The sequence below is a fragment of the Protomyctophum parallelum genome (genome assembly GCF_964188405.1).
Source record: "Protomyctophum parallelum genome assembly, chromosome: 7".
NCBI lineage: Eukaryota > Metazoa > Chordata > Actinopteri > Myctophiformes > Myctophidae > Protomyctophum > Protomyctophum parallelum.
This window is the reverse complement of record NC_139705.1, coordinates 51,917,806-51,944,373: the sequence shown is the minus strand read 5'-3', so window position 1 is coordinate 51,944,373 and position 26,568 is coordinate 51,917,806. Positions and strand designations below refer to the sequence as shown.

The following is a 26,568-nucleotide window of genomic DNA, read 5'->3' as shown; positions in this document are numbered from 1 at the left end:
AGGGTCTAGTTGTGTACGCACCAAGGAATATACACATGCAAAGAAGTTCATTCCAACCAGTACGGGGTGCATACTTAGTTTAGACTATAGTCAGAGGTGCGTTAAGACAACCGGATTAAGGTTGGTGAGGGGTGCGTTAAGGGTTGGGAGAGGGTTAAGGTTAGGTTTATGTGTGCTGCCCCGTGGGAGGTTAGGGTGAGGGTTTGAGATAGGTCGTAGGACCAATGACTAGTCTAACCTAAGTACTGCACCACCAGTAAGTAGCCTTGTCAAGCCATGAGGCCCATAGCAGGGCAGGAGCCTATCTCCTGTTTCTGTAGCGTGAGGCAGCTTGATGTACAAGTACACCCCCTGGACATGACGCTAGTATGTCACAGGGACTTACCCCCAATCCAACCCTTGATGCTGAGTGTCAAGCAGGGAGGCACTGGGTCCCATTTTTACAGTCTTTGGTATGACCCGGCCGGGGATCGAACCCCCGACCTCCCAGTCTCTGGGCGGACACTCTAACCACAAGGCCACTGAGCTGTGGTGTACTGCACCACCAGTACACCAGATTATTTCACCCGTCACTTCAAGAAGGAACAGAGGTTAATGTTTTAGTGAGTCTTACTTGGGGTCGGGGGGGCCGTCTCCCAGAGGCTTCATGGAGAGCTTGCACAGCGAGCGGAAAACCAGGAAGGCATCCTTTTGGAGCACGTGAGAGAACCGGGCCGCGTTCTGGCCTCCATGCAGAGCATCCGTGTCCTGGTGGCACACGCACACACACACACACACGCACGCACACACACACACACGCGCACACACACACACACGCACGCACACACACACACACGCGCACACACACACACACGCACACGCACACGCACACGCACACGCACACACACGCACACACACACACACAGACACACACACCATGGTAATACATTAAAAACATTGTCGTCAAGAATCATGAGGAAGCTAAGAAACCTAGCATGTGTCTTCTAACAGTAGAACTACTGTACAGTAAAGCTACGAGTATATATTATATGCACTACAGAGTGCTGTATGTCTACATAAAATGCTACCCGAGGTACAGGCTCTCTCAAGGGCCTTGATGCCGTCATAAAGGCTGATTTTACACTTGGTTTGCACGCTGACAATAGCAGATATATAAGCTCACAACGCGACACGTTGTGAGCTTGTAGATCTGCTATTTTCAGAGCGCAACACCCGATTGCAACCGAACTAAATGACTTGTCATTTAGTTCTAATGGATCTTTTCTCCACTAGTCCCTCCCCTAAGATTTTAGTCTAGTTTTTTTTTTATTCGTTGACGAAATTGTCAGTATATTTAGTCTTAGTTTTAGTCAACACAGCCATTTATATTTAGTTTTTAAATTACGTTTTCGTGGGTGGGAAATGGTAGTCGACAAACATTTTTTCGCCATAGCTTTTAGTCGACTAAAACAACAGCTTTTAGTCGACTAAAACAACAGTGCCTCACCAGCATGTCGGCGGAGGACACGGACGCACGGTCGTCTACGATGCCGTTCATCTGATGGCCTCTGGGAGGCGCCACCTCTGTGATGTGCTCAGGGACAGGATGGGGTGCGTGGTTACCTCCTGGGAGAGATGGACACATTCATTAATGGAAACAAACACCTGTCATTAGACCCTCAGGTGGGCAAGGAACAGCTCTTAAAGGAAAAATAAAAGGCATAAATCTCAGGGAGAATCACAAAAGATGTAGTATTGAGTCAGACAGAAGGATGTAGTAGTGAGTCAGACAGAAAGATGTAGTAGTGAGTCAGACAGAAAGATGTAGTATTGGCACAGTTGGTAGTGCTGTCGCCTCACAGCTAGAAGGTCCTGGGTTTGATTCCCGCTGGGGACACTGTGGGCACTGGCGGCGTGTTCCCTCCTCCGCGTCATCAGTGCCCATACCCGAGGCGGGGGTTGGCGATAGGGCCTTTCTGTGTGGAGTTTGCATGTTCTCCCCGTGTCCCCTAGGGTAGATACCCTCACAAAAACATGCCGTAATCCTGGTCTCTAAAACTACCTCCCCCTGGCCAGCCGGGGCGCCTGATGGAGGGGAAAGGAACTGGTCGGAATAACGTGTCCCTTCCACGCGCTACGTCCGGCCGGGGAAATTCCCCTCTGTCAGGTGAAAAGAAGCAGCTTGGACTCCTCATGCATAGAAGGAGGCATGAGGTCAGTCCGCTGCCCCCCCAGGTTGGCAGAGGAAGTGTAGCGCCCAGGATTACATTAGATAATTGGAACTGGGTGAAAAGAAAACTGGGTTACAAAATCGTGGGATAAAAATTTAAGTAAAAAAAAAAAAAAGAAAGAAAGATGTAGTATTGAGTCAGACAGAAAGATGTAGTAGTGAGTCAGACAGAAAGATGTAGTAGTGAGTCAGACAGAAAGATGTAGTAGTGAGTCAGACAGAAAGATGTAGTAGTGAGTCAGACAGAAAGATGTAGTATTGAGTCAGACAGAAAGATGTAGTATTGAGTCAGACAGAAAGATGTAGTATTGAGTCAGACAGAAAGATGTAGTATTGAGTCAGACAGAAAGATGTAGTATTGAGTCAGACAGAAAGATGTAGTATTGAGTCAGACAGAAAGATGTAGTAGTGAGTCAGACAGAAAGATGTAGTATTGAGTCAGACAGAAAGATGTAGTATTGAGTCAGACAGAAAGATGTAGTATTGAGTCAGACAGAAAGATGTAGTATTGAGTCAGACAGAAAGATGTAGTAGTGAGTCAGACAGAAAGATGTAGTAGTGAGTCAGACAGAAGGATGTAGTATTGAGTCAGACAGAAAGATGTAGTAGTGAGTCAGACAGAAAGATGTAGTAGTGAGTCAGACAGAAGGATGTAGTATTGAGTCAGACAGAAAGATGTAGTATTGAGTCAGACAGAAAGATGTAGTAGTGAGTCAGACAGAAAGATGTAGTAGTGAGTCAGACAGAAAGATGTAGTATTGAGTCAGACAGAAAGATGTAGTATTGAGTCAGACAGAAAGATGTAGTAGTGATTCTGGGGCCAATGCATTTCTGCCTACTTCCGGTCCAGGGCTGAGGACTTCGTTGTCCCCGTTCTCAATAGAAGTCTATGTAGGAGAGCCGCCATTGGACTGAAGCCCCATGAAGTGAACAGAGATGTTCTAAGTAACTCCGTCTTACTCTATAGCCAAATTCAAATACCCAAAATCTCGGCCACTCGCTCACTCACTCGCTCGCATCAGCATGGTGGTGTTACGGTGAAATTAGTGACCTGCTGAAATACGTGACAATCGTGCAGACAATCACATAATGTCAATGTCTGAATGCAAATCGTTGCAGTTTGTTCATTAAGAGAGTTCAACCTAACGGTATTCTGGCCACATATTTAAAGACCTCCATGGAAGTTGTATGAAGTCCACAAGATGGTCACATATTTCACCATAATTTGCCATACTGGAGGGACCGAGTGTGAGTGAACGAGTGGCAGAGATTTTGGGTATTGATTTGGCCTTAGCCTCTGGCCATGGCCAAGAGTGGAAGAGATTAGAGAAGATGTTCTGACAAAAAACATGCAGTAATCCTGGTCTCTAAACTGCCTCCCCCTGGCCAGCCGGGGCGCCTGATGGAGGGGAAAGGAACTGGTCTCTAAACTGCCTCCCCCTGGCCAGCCGGGGCGCCTGATGGAGGGGAAAGGAACTGGTCTCTAAACTACCTCCCCCTGGCCAGCCGGGGCGCCTGATGGAAGGGAAAGGAACTGGTCTCTAAACTGCCTCCCCCTGGCCAGCCGGGGTGCCTGATGGAAGGGAAAGGAACTGGTCTCTATACTGCCTCCCCCTGGCCAGCCGGGGCGCCTGATGGAAGGGAAAGGAACTGGTCTCTATACTGCCTCCCCCTGGCCAGCCGGGGCGCCTGATGGAGGGGAAAGGAACTGGTCTCTAAACTGCCTCCCCCTGGCCAGCCGGGGCGCCTGATGGAGGGGAAAGGAACTGGTTGGAATAACGTGTTCCTTCCACGCGCTACGTCCAACCAGGGAAACTCCCCCCTGTCAGGTGTAAAGGAGCAACTTGGACACTCAGGCATGAAGGAAGCATGAGTTCAAGTCCGTTGGTCTCCCCTTGTCCCCCATATATGGGGACTAGGTTGGCGGAGGGTGTGTAGAGCCCAGGATCACATTAGATAATTGACACAGGGGTGAAAAATGGGTTACAAAATCGTGGGATTCTTTTTTTTAAAGAGAAGCGGTTCTGACCCATCTCAGACTGGGTCTGTATCTGTGGTGGTGTTGTTGGTGGTGGTGGTGACGTCTCCTCTGCCCGCTCCGTCTCGGTCCCTGCCTCCGGTTCTGTGGGCGTCGTCGGGTCGGTCTCTGGACGTTCCCCTTCCTCTGCGGCAGGCCGGTGCGTGGCGGCGGGGGCGGCGGGGGGCGTCTCTGGACATTCGTCTTCAAACACGGAGTCTGAAGAAGAAGATGAAGACCAACAACACATCGTTACGTTGGAATGTTTCATGATCCAACGGACTAACAAACTCATTGTCCTGATGAAGACCTAGTAGGTCGAAACGTTGCATTTGTTGCCTCTTAACCCCTTTTGGTGTTAGCATTATGATATGCTTTAGCCATTGAAAAATAGCAGATCTACAAGCTCGTAGCGCGCCACCGAGTGGCGCGCTACGAGCTTGTAGGTCTGCTATTTTTGAAAAATCGAAGAACGACTGACGACTGACATTTTTAGAATCTGATCTCAGGTCAGAATGAAAACTGTCAGGATGTAGAAGACATTTGATCTCAGGTCAGAATGGAAAACTGTCAGGATGTAGAAGACATTTTTAGAATCTGATCTCAGGTCAGAATGAAAACTGTCAGGATGTAGAAGACATTTTTTGAATCTGATCTCAGGTCTAAACGGGTTAATAAAGTAAGTCTCGGAGCTCTAGAAACTAGTGTGCGGATGTTTTTTCATCCAACTAACTGCTGGGAATCTGATGGCAGTGTGACATCTTTTTTATTATAAGTAAGTGTTAGAATTTCACTGGACACACACGGCACAGGTCCTTAATAACCCATTCTGGAGGGGGACGTCGGGAACCCCTTTTGGTGTTTTAAGCATTACGATATACTTTAGCTATTGAAAAATAGCAGCTCTACAAGCTCATAGCGCGGCACTCGGCAATCTTGAAAACGTGGCGCAAATTTTCAAGATGTGTGAGTTAAGGGAAACTTTGGGAAGCTTCCATCCCTGCTGACCACAACCAACCGCCCAGCGCCTTTCTGAACGCTGCTGTCACGCTACGCAGAACAGACGGCTACAGACGCCTTTCTGAACGCTGCTGTCATGCTACGCAGAACAGACGGCTACAGACGCCTTTCTGAACGCTGCTGTCATGCTACGCAGAACAGACGGCTACAGACGTAACTAACCAACCGCCCAGCGCCTTTCTGAGCGCTGCTGTCATGCTACGCAGAACAGACGGCTACAGACGCCTTTCTGAACGCTGCTGTCATGCTACGCAGAACAGACGGCTACAGACGTAACTAACCAACCGCCCAGCGCCTTTCTGAACGCTGCCATCATGCTACGCAGAACAGACGGCTACAGACGCCTTTCTGAACGCTGCTGTCATGCTACGCAGAACAGACGGCTACAGACGCCTTTCTGAATGCTGCTGTCATGCTACGCAGAACAGACGGCTACAGACGTAACTAACCAACTAACTAAGACATTAGCGGAAACAAATGCATGGATTGCACAGACATTCAAGACAGTCCACATTCTCAAAGCCAATATAATACACGATAGTTGAGGTGCATTCACAGTTCACACACGGCGGGGGGAGACACAGGAATGTCATCATGGGTCTGTCTCTACTCTGTAGTCTGACGGAGAGGCTTGCAGCCTACGAAGAGACATTTAAAATACACTGCATCCTCATGGGTCTGTCTCTACTCTGTAGTCTGACGGAGAGGCTTGCAGCCTACGAAGAGACATTTAGAATACACTGCATCCTCATGGGTCTGTCTCTACTCTGTAGTCTGACAGAGAGGCTTGCAGCCTACGAAGAGACATTTAAAATGCACTGCATCCTCACACATCTTAACCCATTTAGGCGTGACGTCGAAAAAAGAAAAAAGAACGTTCGCTCTGAAAGAATATAAACCTATTCAAAGATTTGTGCCGCATTTTTACGATTTGTCAAAAATAGCAGACCTACAAGTTCATAGCGCGCCACTCGGTGGCGCGCTATGAGCTTGTAGATCTGCTATTTTTCAATAGCTAAAGCATAACATAATGCTAACACCAAAAGGGGTTCCCGCCTAGAATGGGTTAACCGCACTAGGCGTCTAGGGACAGTTGAAGCCACATAGTCAAGTCAAATGAAAAACTGAAAGAATACGTGCCAAAATGCCAGGGAAAACCATTTACACCGCTCCAAAGCCCTTCTGAATTCTGTTCCTGTATTTATTCTAGTTTTACAGTGAGCTTGACTTTTTTTTTCTTCTTTGGCATTAGACACAGCTGCGGTCGTTTGTCTGTAATTGGTGGAACTGGGGTTAAGTACCTGCCACTTTAAGCTCTGAGCATCAGCATCAATACCCCAGAGTAATGCATGGTCATTACAGAGTGGTTGACACATTCTCCCCTTCCTAAAGTCCCTGTTCATATTTAACCCATTCTGACCGGGCACCCATTTTGGTGTTGGCATCATGTCGTGCTTTAGCTATTTAAAAATATCAGATCTACAAGCTCATATTGCGCCACCGAGTGGCGCGATACGAGCTTGTAGGTCTGCTATTTTTGAAAAAAATCGAGGAACGACTGACATTTTTTAGAATCTGATCTCAGGTCAGAATGGGTTCATCAGACCAGCGTGTGTCCGGCGGAAACCTCGTATGAATCTGATCTCAAGTCAGAATGGGTTAAATATGGAGTGGAGATGGAACCCAAGAATGGAATTCAAAGAGATGATACATTTAACTACATCTTGGATGTAGCTGAAGTAGCTACGTAGATGTAGCCAAAACACCCCCGAGGCCATCGACGACAACGGGAGGTACGATTACTTCTACCGCGACTAGCGACGGGACCGCGGTGGGCCGTCTAAAAACATCATCTTTGGTTAGAATTGGACGGATTGATTTAGATCAAGAGTTATTCACGTTTTAAGATTTTCAATCTCATCCACCAGCCTGTGGAGCGACGCGCTCGGTTATGATATCGTTAATGTTCCGTCCTGAGCGCCGAGCGTCACTATTTGACAGGACGGAGATCTCCGTCTAAATGCAGCTCGCGGTGTTAACACATTACCTGAAGTAGGCGTAACCTGTCCAATGACCGCTGCTTCGTCCAGCTCCGCCTTAGCAACGACCTCTGTCTTAGCATCCACCTCTCTCTTAGCATCCACCTCCTCCGCAATAGCGACCACCTCTCTCTTAGCATCCAACTCCGCCTTAGCGTCCAACTCTGTCGTAGCGACCACCTCCGTCATAGCGTCCGTCTCTGTCGTAGCCTCCGCCTTAGCGACCACCTCCGCCATAGCGTCGACCTCCGTCTTAGCATCCACCTGTGTCGTAGCATCCACCTCTTTCTCAGCGCCCACCTCTTTCTTAGCATCCACCTCTTTCTTAGCGTCCATCTCTGTCATAGTGTCCACCTCAGCACCCACCTCTGTCTTAGTGTCAACATCCGCCTTATTAGCGACCACCTCTATCTTAGCGTCCACCTCTGTCATAGCATCCACCTCTATCTTAGCATCCACCTCTATCTTAGCGTCCACCTGTTCCTTAGCGACCACCTCCGCCATACCGTCCACCTCCGCGTCCTCCCTCTCCCCGTTGATGGAAGGCGTGTCTGGGGCGTGGCCTGGCGGCGGTGGGGGCGTGTCTGGGGCGTGGCCTGGCGGCGGTGGGGGCGTGTCTGGGGCGTGGGCGTGGCCTGCCGGCAGCGGCGGCGGTGGGGGCGTGGGCGAGCGGCGGTCAGCGGTGCTGTTATTGGTGGAGCTGTTGGTGGTGAGGTCGGGCTCGCTGGCCGCGGGGGAAGGCGACGGGGAGCTGCTGGGCTCCGGGGTGGGGCTCCGGTCGGAGCGCGGCGACACCGACCTCCGGCCGCCCGACAGTGGGGAGGGGTTCTGCTGCTGGGGCAGACGCAGGCGGTCCTTCTCCTGCTCCTGGGCTTCAAGGGCCTGTTGGGGGTCGGGCAGGGGAGAGGAGGGGGGCAGGGGAGGAGGGGAGAGGAGGGGAGAGGAGGTCATGAGTCGGGCAGGGGAGGGGAGAGGAGGAGAGAAGAGGAGGAGGGGAGAGGAGGTCATGAGTCGGGCAGGGGAGGGGAGAGGAGGAGAGAAGAGGAGGAGAGGGCAGGGGAGAGGAGGAGAGAAGAGGAGCAGGGGAGAGGAGGGGAGAGGAGGTCATGAGTCGGGCAGGGGAGGGGAGAGGAGGAGAGAAGAGGAGGAGGGGAGAGGAGGTCATGAGTCGGGCAGGGGAGGGGAGAGGAGGAGAGAAGAGGAGGAGAGGGCAGGGGAGAGGAGGAGAGAAGAGGAGCAGGGGAGAGGAGGGGAGAGGAGGTCATGAGTCGGGCAGGGGAGGGGAGAGGAGGAGAGAAGAGGAGGAGAGGGCAGGGGAGAGGAGGAGAGAAGAGGTCAGGCGCTAGGACATTATTAGGTGCGTTCTGGAGTTCAACAGGAAAACACAATACATTACTATATAAAAGTAGGCATGTAACGATATATCGTATATCGATATATATCGATATTAATCCCGACGATATGAATCGATTTATTGAAATAGAAAAATCTATTTTCAAAAAATATATTTTTTTTTTCTTCTTTTTTTTTTTTAGGGGGGGGGGGGGGGTAGTGAATTATGGTGTGTGATGTGAAATGTGAGCTTTAGTCATATTCCATCATATTCAAGTGCTTTTGGAGAGAAATGAGAGTCACTTTCAGTATAGAGCACTGTAGAGGGGAGCTGTGTGTGTCTGTGACTGTAGAGGGGAGCTGTGTGTGTCTGTGACTGTAGAGGGGAGCTGTGTGTGTCTGTGACTGTAGAGGGGAGCTGTGTGTGTCTGTGACTGTAGAGGGGAGCTGTGTGTGTCTGTGACTGTAGAGGGGAGCTGTGTGTGTCTGTGACTGTAGAGGGGAGCTGTGTGTGTCTGTGACTGTAGAGGGGAGCTGTGTGTGTCTGTGACTGTAGAGGGGAGCTGTGTGTGTCTGTGACTGTAAAGGGGAGCTGTGTGTGTGTCTGTGACTGTAGAGGGGAGCTGTGTGTGTGTGTCTGTGACTGTAGAGGGGAGCTGTGTGTGTCTGTGACTGTAGAGGGGAGCTGTGTGTGTCTGTGACTGTAGAGGGGAGCTGTGTGTGTCTGTGACTGTAGAGGGGAGCTGTGTGTGTCTGTGACTGTAGAGGGGAGCTGTGTGTGACTGTAGAGGGGAGCTGTGTGTGTGTCTGTGACTGTAGAGGGAGCTGTGTGTGTCTGTGACTGTAGAGGGGAGCTGTGTGTGTCTGTGACTGTAGAGGGGAGCTGTGTGTGTCTGTGACTGTAGAGGGGAGCTGTGTGTGTCTGTGACTGTAGAGGGGAGCTGTGTGTGTCTGTGACTGTGCCCAGGTGATGATGGTCGTTGATGCTCATCAAGGAAGGCAATTATGTTTCTGCACTGTCAAAAGTGATGCTACTTCTTTCGCAATGTAGTTAAATAAAAAATGTGAAAAAAGCTTGGGGGGGGGAAGATAAATTATATAAAATAAAATAAACTATTTTTTCTGGAAAATATTTTTTGTTTAAAATATCGTGAAAAATCGTATTGTGAACCTCATATCGTGATACGAATCCAATGTCACTATATTTAGTCTTAGTTTTAGTCATCATGGCTTAGTTTCCATTTAGTTTTCCTCAGTGGAAAAAACGTAGTCGACGGGACATTTTCTGTCATAGTTTTAGTCGACGAAAACAACACCGCTACTCACCGCCTGGTTCTCCATGCGCGTGAAGATGACATTGAGCATCTGAGTGAGCGTGGCCTTGGCCGTGGTCTGGTTGATGAGGTTCTACTCACCGCCTGGTTCTCCATGCGCGTGAAGATGACATTGAGCATCTGAGTGAGCGTGGCCTTGGCCGTGGTCTGGTTGATGAGGTTCTACTCACCGCCTGGTTCTCCATGCGCGTGAAGATGACATTGAGCATCTGTGTGAGCGTGGCCTTGGCCGTGGTCTGGTTGATGAGGTTCTACTCACCGCCTGGTTCTCCATGCGCGTGAAGATGACATTGAGCATCTGTGTGAGCGTGGCCTTGGCCGTGGTCTGGTTGATGAGGTTCTACTCACCGCCTGGTTCTCCATGCGCGTGAAGATGACATTGAGCATCTGTGTGAGCGTGGCCTTGGCCGTGGTCTGGTTGATGAGGTTCTACTCACCGCCTGGTTCTCCATGCGCGTGAAGATGACATTGAGCATCTGTGTGAGCGTGGCCTTGGCCGTGGTCTGGTTGATGAGGTTCCGGCTGGCCAGGTAGATGTTGTAGCACGTCCGTACGGTCAGCAGCACGGTGCCCTCGTGGATCTCGATGTGGGGCGAGGTGACCGCCGTGAGCAGGGCCTGCCTCCGCACCACGACCAGAGAGAGAGAGAGAGAGAGAGGTAGAGGGATGTCAAAGGAGGATACATACGTCATGGAATTAACCCATTCTGACCTGAGATCAGATTCACACGAGGTTTCCGCCGGACACACACTGGTCTGATTAACCCATTCTGACCTGAGATCAGATTCTAAAAAAATGTCAGTTGCTCTTCGATTTTTCAAAAATAGCAGACCTACAAGCTCGTATCGCGCCACTCGGTGGCGCAATATGAGCTTGTAGATCTGCTATTTTTCAATAGCTAAAGCATAACATGATGCTGACACCAAAATGGGTGCCCGGTCAGAATGGGTTAAGCTAAATAAAACCTCAGGACTGAAAGTTGCGCATTGCGTACAAGTAGGCCATGTATGGCCTACTTGCAGCGCAGGCCTACTTGCAGGCCTACTTGCAGCCTACTTGCAGCGCGCCATGAGGCTCTGGTGAGCAGAGCGCGCCATGAGGTGCGCTCACCACTGCTGGTACGACTGCTGCTCTGAGTCCTTTTGAGCCACGTGTTGTGAGCTTGTAGATCTGCTATTTTCAGTGCGCAACAGACTACAATTTACAATTTAGGCATTTACTGTAGCAGACGCTCTTAATCCAGAGCGACTTACATTAAGCAAGAACAAAAAAAACATGGGAATACATCACATAAAAAGCATTCATCATGAAACATGCGTAAGCTAAGAAAGTAACAGTGGAATATCTATATAATGAAACTATACATATAAACTATACATATATACTATACTATGCTATACATATGTACTATGACGTGCTATGACTACATACAATGCAATTATAGTGCTGTCTACATAACATGCTATAAGTCTGTATCAAATGCTATCTAAGTCTACAGAAATGCTATCTAAGGGGGTGGGGTAAGTGCTATGGGCCACATTCTGGCTTCAATGGAATCCAAATGACTGAAATCAGACATGGTGACCGATAACTTGAATCCATGGGAACACTGAAGTGAGTGGTGCTGTGCTGTACTGTACTGTACTGTACTGTACTGTACTGTACTGTACTGTACTGTACTGTACTGTACTGTACTGTACTGTACTGTACTGTACTGTACTGTACTGTACTGTACTGTACTGTACTGTACTGTACTGGCTCTCCTCCCTGGCCTCCGTCTGTGTGCTAGGCTACACAACAGAGACACTTGGTGGTGACAATATGCTATTTCCGTGCTCGGACACAGACACACACACACACACATAGCCGTCTACAGGAGTGGTTGCACCACTCATAAACTGGCAGGCAGAGGCTCATCTGCTGAACGTAAGCTCTTTCAGTGACCCATTATTAATATTATTATTATTATTATTATTACACACAGACTTCAGTCGCCTGCAGAACCTCTCTGATCGACATCACATCATTTGATTGGTTAGGGTAATAAATATGTTTATAGCTACAGTAGAAGCTTCTAAATCCTGACAGTTTTCTGAAAACATGTTTCTATGTCAGTAGTTCTAATGTTTTCATGTCAATGACCCCCCAGATTTATCTGTCGCGGACCCCCCCCCCATCTGAAAACATGTTGTTCCAGGGACCCCCCACCTGACCCCCCATCTGACCCCCCATCTGAAAACATGTTGTTCCAGGGACCCCCCATCTGAAAACATGTTGTTCCAGGGACCCCCCATCTGAAAACATGTTGTTCCAGGGACCCCCCCATCTGAAAACATGTTGTTCCAGGGACCCCCCATCTGAAAACATGTTGTTCCAGGGACCCCCCGTCTGAAAACATGTTGTTCCAGGGACCCCCCATCTGAAAACATGTTGTTCCAGGGACCCCCCATCTGAAAACATGTTGTTCCAGGGACCCCCCATCTGAAAACATGTTGTTCCAGGGACCCCCCGTCTGAAAACATGTTGTTCCAGGGACCCCCCATCTGAAAACATGTTGTTCCAGGGACCCCCCATCTGAAAACATGTTGTTCCAGGGACCCCCCATCTGAAAACATGTTGTTCCAGGGACCCCCGTCTGAAAACATGTTGTTCCAGGGACCCCCCGTCTGAAAACATGTTGTTCCAGGGACCCCCCATCTGAAAACATGTTGTTCCAGGGACCCCCCATCTGAAAACATGTTGTTCCAGGGACCCCCCGTCTGAAAACATGTTGTTCCAGGGACCCCCCATCTGAAAACATGTTGTTCCAGGGACCCCCCATCTGAAAACATGTTGTTCCAGGGACCCCCCGTCTGAAAACATGTTGTTCCAGGGACCCCCCATCTGAAAACATGTTGTTCCAGGGACCCCCCATCTGAAAACATGTTGTTCCAGGGACCCCCCATCTGAAAACATGTTGTTCCAGGGACCCCCCATCTGAAAACATGTTGTTCCAGGGACCCCCCATCTGAAAACATGTTGTTCCAGGGACCCCCGCAAAGATTTTAGTTAAAAATGTTCGCTCTGAAAGAATATATATATATTCAAAGATTTGCGCCACATTTTCAAGATTTTTCAATAATAGCAGCTAAAACCTAAAAGCTTGTAGCACTGCACTCGGTGCCGCGCTATGAGCTTATAGATCTTGTATTTGTCAATAGCTAAAGTATAACATAAGGCTCCCGCCCAAAATGGGTTAAGGTTAGGTTCTGTTAGTTATTAGTTATGTATTTATGCCTTTATGAGTTGGTGTGGTTAAGGATCTGGGAGGGGGGGGGGGGGGGGGGGGGGGGGTTGGTGTTGCCACATTTGGCACCCGACCGACATCCAATCTCTGCCTGCCTGCAAATAATGTTGATATCTGTTCAAGTAAAGCTTTTGTCAACAGCGATAAAATAAAACAATCTTGCTTGTTGTGACAGACAGGACAGACTTTGCCCTTTCCAAGCTGGACCTGCCTACTGTATCAGTCAATCTACTGTACTCTTCTGAGATCAGATTCATACGAAGGTTTCCACTGGACACACACTGGTCTGATTAACCCATTCTGACCTGAGATCAGATTCTAAAAATGTCAGTCGTTCTTCGATTTTTCAAAAATAGCAGACCTACAAGCTCGTATCGCGCCACTCGGTGGCGCGATATGAGCTTGTAGATCTGCTATTTTTCAATAGCTAAAGCATAACATGATGCCAACACCAAAATGGGTGCCCGGTCAGAATGGGTTAAAAGGAAGCTTCAATACGTGACAGTTAAATGTGTCACACCTAAAATGTGAACCCTTTTCAAACTGGACGGACCAGTAAATGATATGCTACTGTAGTCACACAAAGGAGGAAATAAGACGCTAACACCCTTTGTCTTGGGAGTCGGACTACGGTTAAAGATTTTTCTATACATCTCTCTCTCACACACACACACACACACACACACACACACACACACACACACACACACACACACACACACACACACACACACACACACACACACACACACACACACACACACACACACACACACACACACACACACACACACACACACACACACACACACACACACACACACACACAATTCTCTGGTACAACAATGGACTGTGTGTTCTTTTGTTTCCTAAAAGTGTAAAACATGTTTCCCACAAAGCTTTTAGGCAGATAGCCAGCGTTCTTATCCAGCGTGGCCGTAGAGTGGGTAGTTCCAGTGTCTTGCTCAAGCACACTTAAGAAGATTGCTCACACTGATATTAGATATTCAGAAAACTACTGACATTTCCCTGTGTTTTTTATGCATACTGTACATACAGTAACACACAGGGAAACGATGTCACACACGTGGTAAAGACGTTTTGCAGGATTGCTCACAGTGGCTTTGTGGTTAGAGTGACCGCCCTGAAACTGGGAGGTCGGGGGTTCGATCCCCGGCCGGGTCATCATACCAAAGTCTGTAAAAATGGGACCCAGTGCCTCCCTGCTTGACACTCAGCATCAAAGGGTTGGATTGGGGGGGGGGGGGGGTCAAATCTACTAATCAAATGATTCCCGAGCGTGGTACGGCTGCAGCTCACTAGCCTGGTTAATAAACCAGACTAATATCGCACGGATCCGCAGGGTATTAGTCTGGGGAGGCTCAGCTTGGATTTCATTTTCAGGGAAACATTTTCTCTTTGACGCAATTGGTCAGAGCTACTGTCAGTCAAAGGTCTCAAGCATTGAACGTCACTGTACCAAAGCCCGCCCATATTGCATACCGTGTCCCGATTGGAGGCCACATTCTCTGGAGTAGGAAATGGGCGTAAAATTGAGCCTCTCCAGACCGAAATCCGCCGGTAGGCAATTTTTTTTTGCCAACGGCTGATTCGGTCTGGTTTATTAACCAGGCTAGCAGCTCACCGCTCCAAGAGATGGGTCAAACGCAGAGAACACATTTCACTGCGGTAAGTCCGATAACGTGTGTGACAAATCCTACAACTTATTTTAATTTGCTCTGCGATGGCATCGAGCAACAGGGGCATTTCATTACATCATCAGATTCGTGGGGAAATAGTGTACTCACTGTACTACACATTTTACACTAGAGTTAAGCTGAGATATTCTTATGAGGAGCTCCTCTAGAAGTGAATAGTGAAGCGTTAACCTGCGTTAACTAACCTGAATGATTAGTGTACATTTTGCCACACCCAGACACTCCAACTACTGCCAAAAGACAAGGTTGGAAGGCAGCAAGACAAACAAAGCGGCCATTATCCCTCACAGATGTAATGATTATCCCTCACAGATGTAATGACAGGCGTCGTGTTGTGTCGTTTCCCACCTTGATGATCTGCAGCTGGACGCCCTCGTCCGTCTGTGGCCCCTGGAAGCAGTTACAGATGGTCTCCACCAGGCGGTCGATCAGCCGCTTGCCAGGCGTCGTACCGTCTGGGGCGTTCCCCGTGATGTGGCCATACGCTATTAGCTTCTGATGTTTGGACAGACGGGGACAATGACAGAGACAATGGACAGGTTAGAGAGGACAATGGACAGGTTAGAGAGAAGATGCTACAGACTGAATGCAGTTTGTTTGTTTTATTTCACATTTTGTTCTTTTGACACGCACAGAAAAGCCTCTTATTGGGTGCTTTTCAGTGTTGTTTTCATCGACTAAAACCAAGAGGAAAAATGTTCGTCGACTACCTTTTTTTCACTGATGGAAAATACATGGATTGGAAAGTAATGAAAAGTAAACTAAATATGTTGACAATTTCGTCAACAGGTAAAAACTAGACTAAAATGTTAGGCAGGGACTGAGTGGACAAGAGATCCAGTATAAGTCATTTTACACTTGGCTGAAAATAGCAGATCTACAAGCTCACAACGCTTCAGCAAGTGTAAAATCAGCCATTACGACGGCATCAAGGCCCGCCAAAACACATTTTAGTCGACTAAATCACCTGTAGATTTAGTCGACTAAAACTAGACTAACACTAATACATTTCAGGTGACTAAATGTGACTAAAACTAAGTGAAAACTATTCAAGACTATGACTAAAACGTGCTGCCAAAAACAACACTGGTGCTTCTCCTTCATAATCCTAGCTCGAGGCCCTACTCCAGAACCTGCTGTTGCATGATGTGCCCTGCAGGGCCAGCAGAGAGCTCCCATGTGGGCTGTAGCTCAGAGCTGTTGTCATACCACAGTACCGTGATGACCGCTGCTCCAGGTTGAGGCTTAAGTAGGGAGAACTTTTGAGCATTTCCTAAAGATGCCTGAGGTGGTACCGGCCATGTTTCGCCTTCGTTGCCACCGCCTTGAGGCGTTCTTTAAGGCATGTCCTCGCTGGTGTGCACCTGGAGGTACTTGAGGAATTTCCTCACGTGTGAGACCACAGCTTGTGCATAACCCATTTAGGCCCGACGTCGAAAATTTAAAAAATGTCTTTAAATACCGTACATATGTTTCTACATCAGTGGTGCTCAATATTTCATGCCAAGGACCCCAAAAAATATATGTAATTGGCCGCCAACCCCCATTTGAAAATGTGCAGTTCCAGGGACCCCCCCCAAGAAGCAAAGATTTTATATTATATATATATATTCAAAGATTTGCACCACATTTTCGAGATTTTTGAAAAATAGCAGACCTACAAGCTATGAACTTGTAGATCTGCTATTTTTCAATAGCTAAAGTATAACATAATGCTTAAAACACCAAAAAGCGTTCCCGTCTAGAATGGGATAAAGAAGGCCACGATCATCGCTTGCAATTTTAGAATTTAGACTGAAACTAAAATGGTACTACGATACCGCAAAAAATTGAGAAAGACGGTCGGAGCAACTACTCAAGCGAAGTTGACGTGACGGGAATAGATCCGAAGTCCCGTTAGTCCAAACACGCATTAAGGTTGGCCAACATGCACTGTTCCCGTGCTTTGCGGTTATGTTTAGGGTTAGGGTTAGAGATAGGGATAGTAATTTATGTTTAGGGTTAGGGTTAGAGATAGGGATAGTAATTTATAACACTGTTCCCGTGCTTTGCGGTTATGTTTAGGGTTAGGGTTAGAGATAGGGATAGTAATTTATAACACTGTTCCCGTGCTTTGCGGTTATGTTTAGGGTTAGGGTTAGAGATAGGGATAGTAATTTATAACACTGTTCCCGTGCTTTGCGGTTATGTTTAGGTTAGGGTTAGAGATAGGGATAGTAATTTCGGAAATCAATGAACCTTCTGACTAATGACACGGCACCGACGTGACAACACCTCTGGGCGTGAGCTCCTGTGGACCGTGTAGTAACAAGAATATGTACCGAATCGACTTCAAACTACTCCTCACCACCTACAAATCACAGCACAACCTGGCTCCCCTCTGCCTCTCCGATCTCCTCAAGCCACACGCCCCATCCCGCAAAACGAAAATCCAAGGATCAAACGGAAAACCTGGGGCGACAGGGCCTTCTCCGTGGCCGCCCCTACCCTCTGGAACGCTCTCCCCAAACACATCCCAGATGCCCCCCCCTCACTTCCCACCTTCAAATCTGCACTGAAAACCCACCTGTTCACAATCGCATTCCCAAGCTGATGTGTTTTACCGGTAATTAAAACTTGTTATATGCACTGTTTTATTGGCCCCCTGGCCCCAACACATGTAAAGCGTCTTTGAGTGTTAAGAAAAGCGCTATATAAATCCCAGATATTATTATAATTATTATAATTATTATTACCTGTAGACAGTCCAGTGAGGTGCTGACTATGCGTGGGGACTTTGACTGACAGGCCAGCTCGAAGGGCAGGACGTATTTGTCGGCCTCGATGTAGTTGGCTCTGGGAGGGACCACGGTGCCATCTCTGAGAGAGAGAGAGAGAGAGAGAGAGAGAGAGAGAGAGAGAGAGAGAGAGAGAGAGAGAGAGAGAGAGAGAGAGAGAGAGAGAGAGAGAGAGAGAGAGAGAGAGTAGTAAAACACAGCAGACAGAAGGACAGCACCATACGATACGATAAAACCTCAGAGTCATGGCCTGTGGACGAGGCTCTAGTACAGTATAATGTAATTGGAAATCTCTGCTAGTGCATACTGTACATGGACGCATCAAGGGAATTTCAAACGGGAAGCGAGGAACGCACACGTCGTTGCCTGGACCAATGACAGCTCTGCTACAGGTCTGCTCAAGAGGGTCTGGACCAATGACAGCTCTGCTACAGGTCTGCTCAAGAGGGTCTGGACCAATGACAGCTCTGCTACAGGTCTGCTCAAGAGGGTCTGGACCAATGACAGCTCTGCTACAGGTCTGCTCAAGAGGGGGCCGCGACAACGTTATGCAAGCTTAAAAAATGAAAAGCTAAACAGAATCCAGGTCTGGTGAGTCGTGTGAAAGTATTTGTCTTTCTTTGAACATTACTACGTTCAAAATGTGGCTTTAACAGTTCTGCTGCATAACCCACTTTCCACGCTATTTAATCCATGTTTCTGCCCTGCGTAATACGCTAAACCCGCCATTTGTTTTGTGCGTTTTGTAATAATATAAAATAAATAGCAGATTTGTCGCGGACCTGGTGACGAGGCCGTCGCGTTATGATGACGACACCGGAAATCGACCCATGCTCTGGGCTGCAAGGGCTTCTGGGAAAATGAGTTCAATGCAATTGAACGGTATAGTTTCAACTGGACTACAGCCTGTTGTTGTTCTGGATCGTGACGGTGGAATATTTTTCTGTTCGACAACAACAAGCCATGGAACTATTTTCAGGGGCAAAATAAATACTTTGGCGTATGCTCCAAAGGTAATTAAACAATCCTGGCAGCCTCTGTATATTGGATATATTAATTTAAAGCCCTTTAAATGGGACAGTAAATCTTCATATATATTTTTTAATTTCAATGTGTAATTAAATTGCCATAGATTAGATTGCCATCAAACAAATGACCTGAAAACGAGTGGACGTGTTAATAAAACAGGCAAAGGACCGCAACCCGAACAGAGTAAAAGGAATGCAGGACTTGTTTTTAACAACGTTTTTTCACAGCACACTTTTGGTGTTAGCATTATGTTATGCTTTAGCTACCGAGTGGCGCGCTACGAGCTTGTAGGTCTGCTATTTTTGAGAAATCGAAGAACGACTGACACAGAAACATAGCTTTTTCAGAAAACTGTCAGGATGTAGAAGACATTTTTAGAATCTGATCTCAGGTCAGAATGGGTTAATAGAGGCTATAAAACAAGCTAACCCTAACAGAGTAAAAGGAATGGAGGACTTCTCTCTCAGGTTGGGAAAAGATGGATAAATTACAAAATAAAACAATGTTTTTATTTCACAGCACACTTACTTTTGTTTCTCAAGCTCTGCTTTGATTTCATCTGCAATGGGAGACAGAGAAAAAAAAAAAACATTAAGTCAGATGTTGTACAAGTTCATACTTTAAACACAAATCTATGATAGCACTGTCTCGATTGATTCAATTAATTAAAAGCGTTCATTGGAGCTAAATGCGTAACAACGTGATTGGTTTCAGCCCACAGTTGACTCTGCTTGTGGGGGTTACTGTACAGCTGATGACAAACAGTAACTGTAATATATACACTTAACTGTACATCGAACAGTTATAGCTAATGCATAGCCAGCCGTATAATAAACTGCAGTGATGTAAATAGTTTTTCAATGTAATGAGTCCCAGGATGCAGGGATGGTCTTTTAGAAATGAGTCCCAGGATGCAGGGATGGTCTTTTAGAAATGAGTCCCAGGATGCAGGGATGGTCTTTTAGAAATGAGTCCCAGGATGCAGGGATGGTCTTTTAGAAATGAGTCCCAGGATGCAGGGATGGTCTTTTAGAAATGAGTCCCAGGATGCAGGGATGGTCTTTTAGAAATGAGTCCCAGGATGCAGGGATGGTCTTTTAGAAATGAGTCCCAGGATGCAGGGATGGTCTTTTAGAAATGAGTCCCAGGGACATTTTATGAGTCCCACTTCAACCACGTTAGCGGTCATATTTTGCCATCAGGGCATCAGTCCTCTACGCAGGGCATCTTGATAAAACTATTGAGTCAGTCCTCTACGCAGGGCATCTTGATAAAACTATTGAGTCAGTCCTCTACGCAGGGCATCTTGATAAAACTATTGAGTGTCGCAGCGGCGCTCACAATCTGGACATACTGGAACACATCAACGCAGCTGTGTTATTGCTCATTAGCTCATTGAACCAGCTGTGTTATTGCTCATTAGCTCATTGAACCCAAGTTGTGCTGGCTTTCGCCGAGGTGCCCAATCTTTCTATACTGTCCCTACTTGCCCCACAAGAGGCTATTCACATCTGTCACCAGCTGCAATGCCATCGAGACTGCCGTCTCTTTTCATGATTTAAACCATTCTGGGCAGGAACCCCTTTGTGTTTTAAGCATTACGATATACTTTAACTATTGAAAAATAGCAGATCTGCTATTTTTGAAAAATCTTTGAAAAATGTGGCACAAATCTTTGAATATATATTCTCTCTCAGCGAACGTTTTTAACTCAAATCTTTGCTTCTGGGGGGTCCCTGGAACAACATATTTTCAGATGGGGGTCGGCGACCAATTACATATATTGTTGGGGGTCCTTGACATGAAAATGTTTGAGAACGACATTTCTTTTCTGAAAAATGATTTAGAAGGCATTTGTAAAAATCGAACTTAGGTCTAAATGGTTAAAGAAAGACCACTTGGTTCTCCAAAGCTCCATATACACATAACACAATGCTATGCAGCTGGCCCATCGCAAGAAAAACACGCCACAAAACACAGCAGTGGAAGTCAGCGTCCCCGTCCGGCTCCATACTGAGGAAATGGTGTGTTAAAAGCCAGATGTGGCCCAGAAGGGCTCCGTGAGCAGAGATCATTTGGGTTTGTGTGTGGTTGGTTGGTATTAAGAAAGGAAAAAAAACACACTTTTAGGCAGCAGACATAGAACACCGAAGTCTGACGTCAATATCGGTAGAGAGGGCACAAGTCCACAGGTTCATGTACTTTTTATTTGCATTGTAATCCCCATAGGGGGGTTTTAGATCGCCTCATATAAGAACTGTGTTTGTCATGTCATCCCGGGACGTTTCACTCATATGGATATGAAGAATCAACTGACTGAGAGAAAACGCTATTGTTACTGCTACTGAATTAGTTATATTTTTCACTAGAAACAGACTGTATCATATATGAGTGACTGACTGTCGCAAACGATACAGAGACACCTCCCTGACAATAACGATACAGAGACACCTCCCTGACAATATAACGATACAGACACCTCCCTGACAATATAACGATACAGAGACACCTCCCTGACAATATAACGATACAGAGACACCTCCCTGACAATAACGATACAGAGACACCTCCCTGACAATATAACGATACAGAGACACCTCCCTGACAATATAACGATACAGAGACACCTCCCTGACAATATAACGATACAGAGACACCTCCCTGACAATATAACGATACAGAGACACCTCCCTGACAATAACGCAGAGACAGCTTGTTTATTTTTGGACCACAATGCTTATATGAAACGTTTTTAAGATGAGCCCATGTTATTCCCCATAGAGAAATTACTTTTTCTTACACAATTTTCTGTATATTTAATTGAAACTTTCACAACAATCACTCCAACTGCAATTACGCCGTCAATGAATGGACTATGATCTGTCGTTTTAAATGATATCCTAATAAGAATGCGGTTATACTGCCGCGGTCAATTCTCCTTGATGTAGGCCAATGCCTGACGTGACCAAGATTAGCTATGATTAGCATTAATGAGATTGTGGTGTTCATAGTTTTCCTTGTTGCACACCAGGAGCATGACGAATAAACGATCATTTCAGGGAAAACTATTACGTTGCTTTATTGGCATATAATAATATAATATTCACATTCTATAATTGTATAAATTACTCATGTCACAAACAGCCGTTTAAATGAATGGTAATTCGTCACACAAAATAAACAGTCCCGGGACCATGAGTCCATATAGTTTTAAGCATTATGTTATACCTTAGCTAATTGAAAAATAGCAGATCTACAAGCTCATAGCGCGGCACTCTGTGCCTTATTTTGTAGAATCTGTTATCAGGTCTAAATGGGTTCAAATGTCCACACAAACAAAGAGTCAAAGACAATAACAATTCACTTTCTCTCCACACTGCACAGCTATTCTGTAATCATTCATGTATCAATGTCAGACGGCGTAACAACTGCTAGACTAATTTATTTCGAGGAACAACGAAATCAGGAGTGGGTCAAGCAAGAGGCGCTTGTGTACGTGACCCAAACACTGGAGGAGGGACACTGCCACAATGAGCAGCAATAACAGCAATGTTATTACTTATTAACTGGCTCAACTTCTTCACTTTTAGGCTTGAGGATTATTTATGGTCACAAGTAAGCATGACATTTCCAAGGTGAGAGAAGAGAGAACACATTATTGCCTATGGTTCAACTTCCACAGGCCTAACACCTGATGTACTGTAGGCTACACAGTCCAATGCATCCCTTGTGTGAGTACCCGCAAAATTATTATCAGCAACTCTACTGAAGCCCTGACCACACCAAAGGGTCCAGACTGTTTTAGCGTTGTCCCTGCGGTGTGATATGTTGACCCACGTTGACCCATAGTGATTTGGAATGCATGGAAATGGAATTCAATGGCCCAAAGCACCACCAAAGGGTCGAGACGGTTTTAGCGTTAACTCCTTGCAACCGTTTGGACCCAAGGAGTTGCATCATGGTGACCCTTTGGTGTGGTTTAGGGATTAGATTATGCACACATTTCTGTGTACGTCTGAGTGGAGTTGAAAAGCAGCTTCCGGGGAAAGTTGAGTGTAGTCTGACTGAGTCTCCTAGCTTACCTGCTTCATGAATAATGACTGAAGCACAGCCAGCCAAGTAGACAAAGCAGGTCAAAGCACTACCAAACAAACCGCTTGTCTGCTTCACATAATGCCTCTCATTATGACCGTGATAAATGCTCTTTGACAGAGGACTTTGTGAATGTCAAAACATTATTCGTTGTCACATTTTAAAAGGTTATGGTCAGGATTATAAAACACAACGACTGGTGTAAAAGCCTATGACGACAAACCTGCATTTATAATAAAGTTATAATTCTGATATTATTGAGTTGAGTCAATAGAGGATAGAGGAGAGCAAATTGAGTGGCAAAGTGAGTTTAACCCATCTAGACCTATGTTCGATTCTACAAAATGTCTTCTAAATCATGAAGGTTTTCAGAAGAACCTGTGTTTCTTTATCAGTGGTGCTCAAACTATTTCATGTCAAGGACCCCCAGAATTATGTGTATTTGGCCGTCAACCCCCATCTGAAAATATGTTGTTCCATTCCAGGGACCCCGACAGCAGCAAATATTTGAGTTGAAATGTTCGCTCTGAAAGAATACATACATATTCAAAGATTCGCGCCACATTTTCACGATTTTTCAAAAATAGCAGACCTACAAGCTTGTAGTGTAGCACTCGGTGCCGCATTATGAGCTTGTAGATTTGCTATTTTTCAACCGCTAAAGTATAACATAATGCTTAAAACCCTGAATGGCTTAACATTGTTTAATAATCAGATAGGACTTTTGTTTATTGGATGTATGGGCTGTCAAGGCCAGAAATATGTTTTTTTCAGTACTAGGCGTTTCCACATAACTTCCAGATTATGATGATGCCACGTGCATACCCTCTTACATTTATATTGAATATTGAGCGAAGCAGGTCGGGCATGTTTGGCCATTCTCAATAACCAAAGTAAAATCTGAGATAAAAGCGGCTTTGTTTGCACTGCAAGACTATCTATCCACAAACAGGTTACAGATGGACCGAACAGGAATTTCTGGCTATAGTAAACCCATCGTATATAGGATGGACAGCCCTTGAAGACAGAATCAGTTAGCAGAACTTCTTCTCATCAGTCAATGTCATTTGCAGTTGCAAAGACGTACGAAAAGAAGATCCTTATCGACATGTCAATTGTTCTGCCTGTCACTTGATGACACTTAAACGAATAGCAGAATGGGCAGGGCACTGTGTGGGGCGCCGCTGCCCCCCCCCCCCCCCCCCTCCCAAAAAAAACCCCCACAAGAGAAATTACCAGGAAGAATGGTGTGTGTTAATTGTACTGTACTATAGCACAACATACCGGTTCTGTGTACAGTACAAATGCAACCAAACGGGTCCAATTAATTCATTCCAATTTGGTTACATTTGTACACTAGTAACACCCAGAGTTTAAAATGACAATGAGGAGTTTACTATGCAGTGTGTGTGCGCACACACACACACACACACACACACACACACACTGTGACAGACACACACCATTCCTTAGTGTAAGAGTATCCGGCGCTCTCTAGTTGAATGGAAAAGCGTGATCATCACACAGTATATCCTGGAGTTAAATGACTGACTGCTTTGGTGACAGGGCTACACGGCGACACTATATCCACTCCCTGGGGTGGTTGTGTCTGGGCTTTGGTGACAGTGCTACGTACAGCACGGCGATTGGTCTGCCAGCCTCCCAGAGTTACAGCTCTGTGTCTGTACTGTACTGTGATGTCTGTGTGTGTGGCCAACAGAACAGAACAGATGCTAACAGTAGCAACAAGAGGCTTTAGCTTCCTTTGGTCGTGCCTCCTTTCTGGGAGAAAGTGACAGCAGCAGAGACGGTGTTGTTGACATGTGTCAGTGTGTGTGAATTCGGGAATGGTCAACAAAAAGTGCCATTTCAATTTTAAACCTGCCCTGCTCTGCTCACTACTAGTCATTATTAGCACACCTAGCATAGCTAGCTAAGCTAGCTTGACAGCTATAGAGAGAGAGGGAGGCCATTGAGAGATGCTAGTTCTGTTAGCTTGGGAGCAGCTCGTCCATTATAACAACCCCAGTCATGTCTCGAAATGAAACCTTGTCTCGTTGTGTAGAAGCAGTATTATAATTCACAACACACAACAAAGGTAGAGTAAACAGCCAACCCTTACCTAGTGCCACCTGGCAGGCTTTGCGCAGCTGTCCGTGCTGGCTCCTCTTCACCTCCTTGTCGGACAGGATCTTCTCCAGAGCCCTGGACAGAAACATGCTCTTGGTCTTGGTCTCTTCTATCGTAGAGTGCTGCTGTTGTTGTGAGTGTTGTTGTCGGTGATGGTGGTGTTGTTGTTGCTGCTGTTGCATCTCTCTCCGTGTCATCAGCAGGCCGTCATGTCCGCCGTAACGGCCACGGCCCACTTAGGCTAGCTGCAGGTAACTGTCTGACAACAGAGAGGCTAGGGAACTAACCCAGGCTATCCGTGTCAGGCTGCTCAGTAGGCTGGCTGGTTGGCGCTGCTGCCGCTGCCGCTGCTACCTCAGCACAGCGCCGCCATGTTGGCTCCACGTCACGGACGTCACGTGATCTGACCTCAGCTGCTTGAGCGTTGGTTTTGACCCCCCCGACCGTCCAAAAAGCCCCCACCTGACAGGGGGGGGTGAAATAATAATAATATATTAATGTTATATTATATATATTATTATAATGTAATATTAATAATATATATGAATTAATTAATTGTTAATGTTAATTGCTAATTAAATGTACTGTAATTCTGCAAACTGTTATTTATTATAACAGTTATTTTATAATAAATATTTCAATCAATCAATTCATTTATAATATAATATAATGTACTGTACTGTACTGTACTGTACTGTACTGTACTGTACTGTACTGTACTGTACTGTACTGTACTGTACTGTACTGTACTGTACTGTACTGTACTGTACTGTACTGTAATGTAATTTAATGTAAGATAATATAATGACATACTAGCAACAATGGTTCACATGACGTTTAGGGCTAGGGAAAAACGAGGATGCAGGTTTGATTGATTGATCATTGTTGAATGAATTAACAGATTGGAGAATTACAGTACATTTCAAGCACAACTCAATACAAAACTGTTACATTTGGACGACACCATAAAGTATTACACATGTTAACAATAGGGCCCACCATGTTCAATTCATCATAACAATTAGAGACGTACAAATATACTCTTCTATAGGCTATAGCCAGAAACAGGAAATCATCATAGAGGAGGTAAAAAGGGAAAAACAAGCATATCCAGTGAGGGGGAAAAGGGGGTGGTGGTGGTGGGGGGGGGGGATTCAGGTTTTACGGGGGCCAGTTTAGAATTGCAGCCGTCCGTAAGGTGCCCTTTGAGAGCGGTTTTGAAGGAGTCAAGGGATTGGCATGTCTTAACCCATTCTGACCGGGCACCCATTTTGGTGTTGGCATCATGTTATGCTTTAGGTATTGAAAAATAGCAGATCTACAAGCTCATATCGCGCCACCGAGTGGCGCGATACGAGCTTGTAGGTCTGCTATTTTTGAAAAATCGAAGAACGACTGACATTTTTAGAATCTGATCTCAGGTCAGAATGGGTTCATCAGACCAGTGTGTGTCCAGTGGAAACCTCGTATGAATCTGATCTCAGGTCAGAATGGGTTTTAATGACTGGCGTTCCACATTTTGGTGGCATAGGAGCGAAAATAATGTAGTCCCTTGTTTATACCTCTGGTGTTATGGGTGTGGACT

At 46.3% G+C, this 26,568-nt stretch overlaps 1 protein-coding gene across 8 annotated transcripts in view; it reads right to left on the bottom strand.

Moving 5' to 3' along the window:
- The window catches only part of arfgef2 (ADP-ribosylation factor guanine nucleotide-exchange factor 2 (brefeldin A-inhibited)), a 79,672-nt gene extending 54,422 nt beyond the window's left edge, over window positions 1–25,250 (bottom strand). For 2 of the 8 annotated variants that reach the window (XM_083770158.1, XM_083770157.1), the window contains exons 1-9: window positions 24,976–25,250; window positions 19,290–19,320; window positions 17,691–17,814; window positions 15,304–15,450; window positions 10,389–10,568; window positions 7,294–8,167; window positions 4,239–4,445; window positions 1,487–1,605; window positions 614–747 (exon numbers count right to left, since the gene is read on the bottom strand). In XM_083770158.1, the coding sequence (XP_083626284.1) occupies window positions 614–747; window positions 1,487–1,605; window positions 4,239–4,445; window positions 7,294–8,167; window positions 10,389–10,568; window positions 15,304–15,450; window positions 17,691–17,814; window positions 19,290–19,320; window positions 24,976–25,180 (2,021 nt within the window). In that variant the 5' untranslated portion in view covers window positions 25,181–25,250. Of the gene's footprint in view, window positions 1–613; window positions 748–1,486; window positions 1,606–4,238; window positions 4,446–7,293; window positions 8,168–9,943; window positions 10,013–10,121; window positions 10,194–10,388; window positions 10,569–15,303; window positions 15,451–17,690; window positions 17,815–19,289; window positions 19,321–24,975 lie in introns of those variants that run through there. The other 6 variants (XM_083770161.1, XM_083770159.1, XM_083770160.1 and 3 more) reach the window with 6 other exon arrangements.
- Between the last annotated feature and the right edge of the window lie 1,318 nt (window positions 25,251–26,568).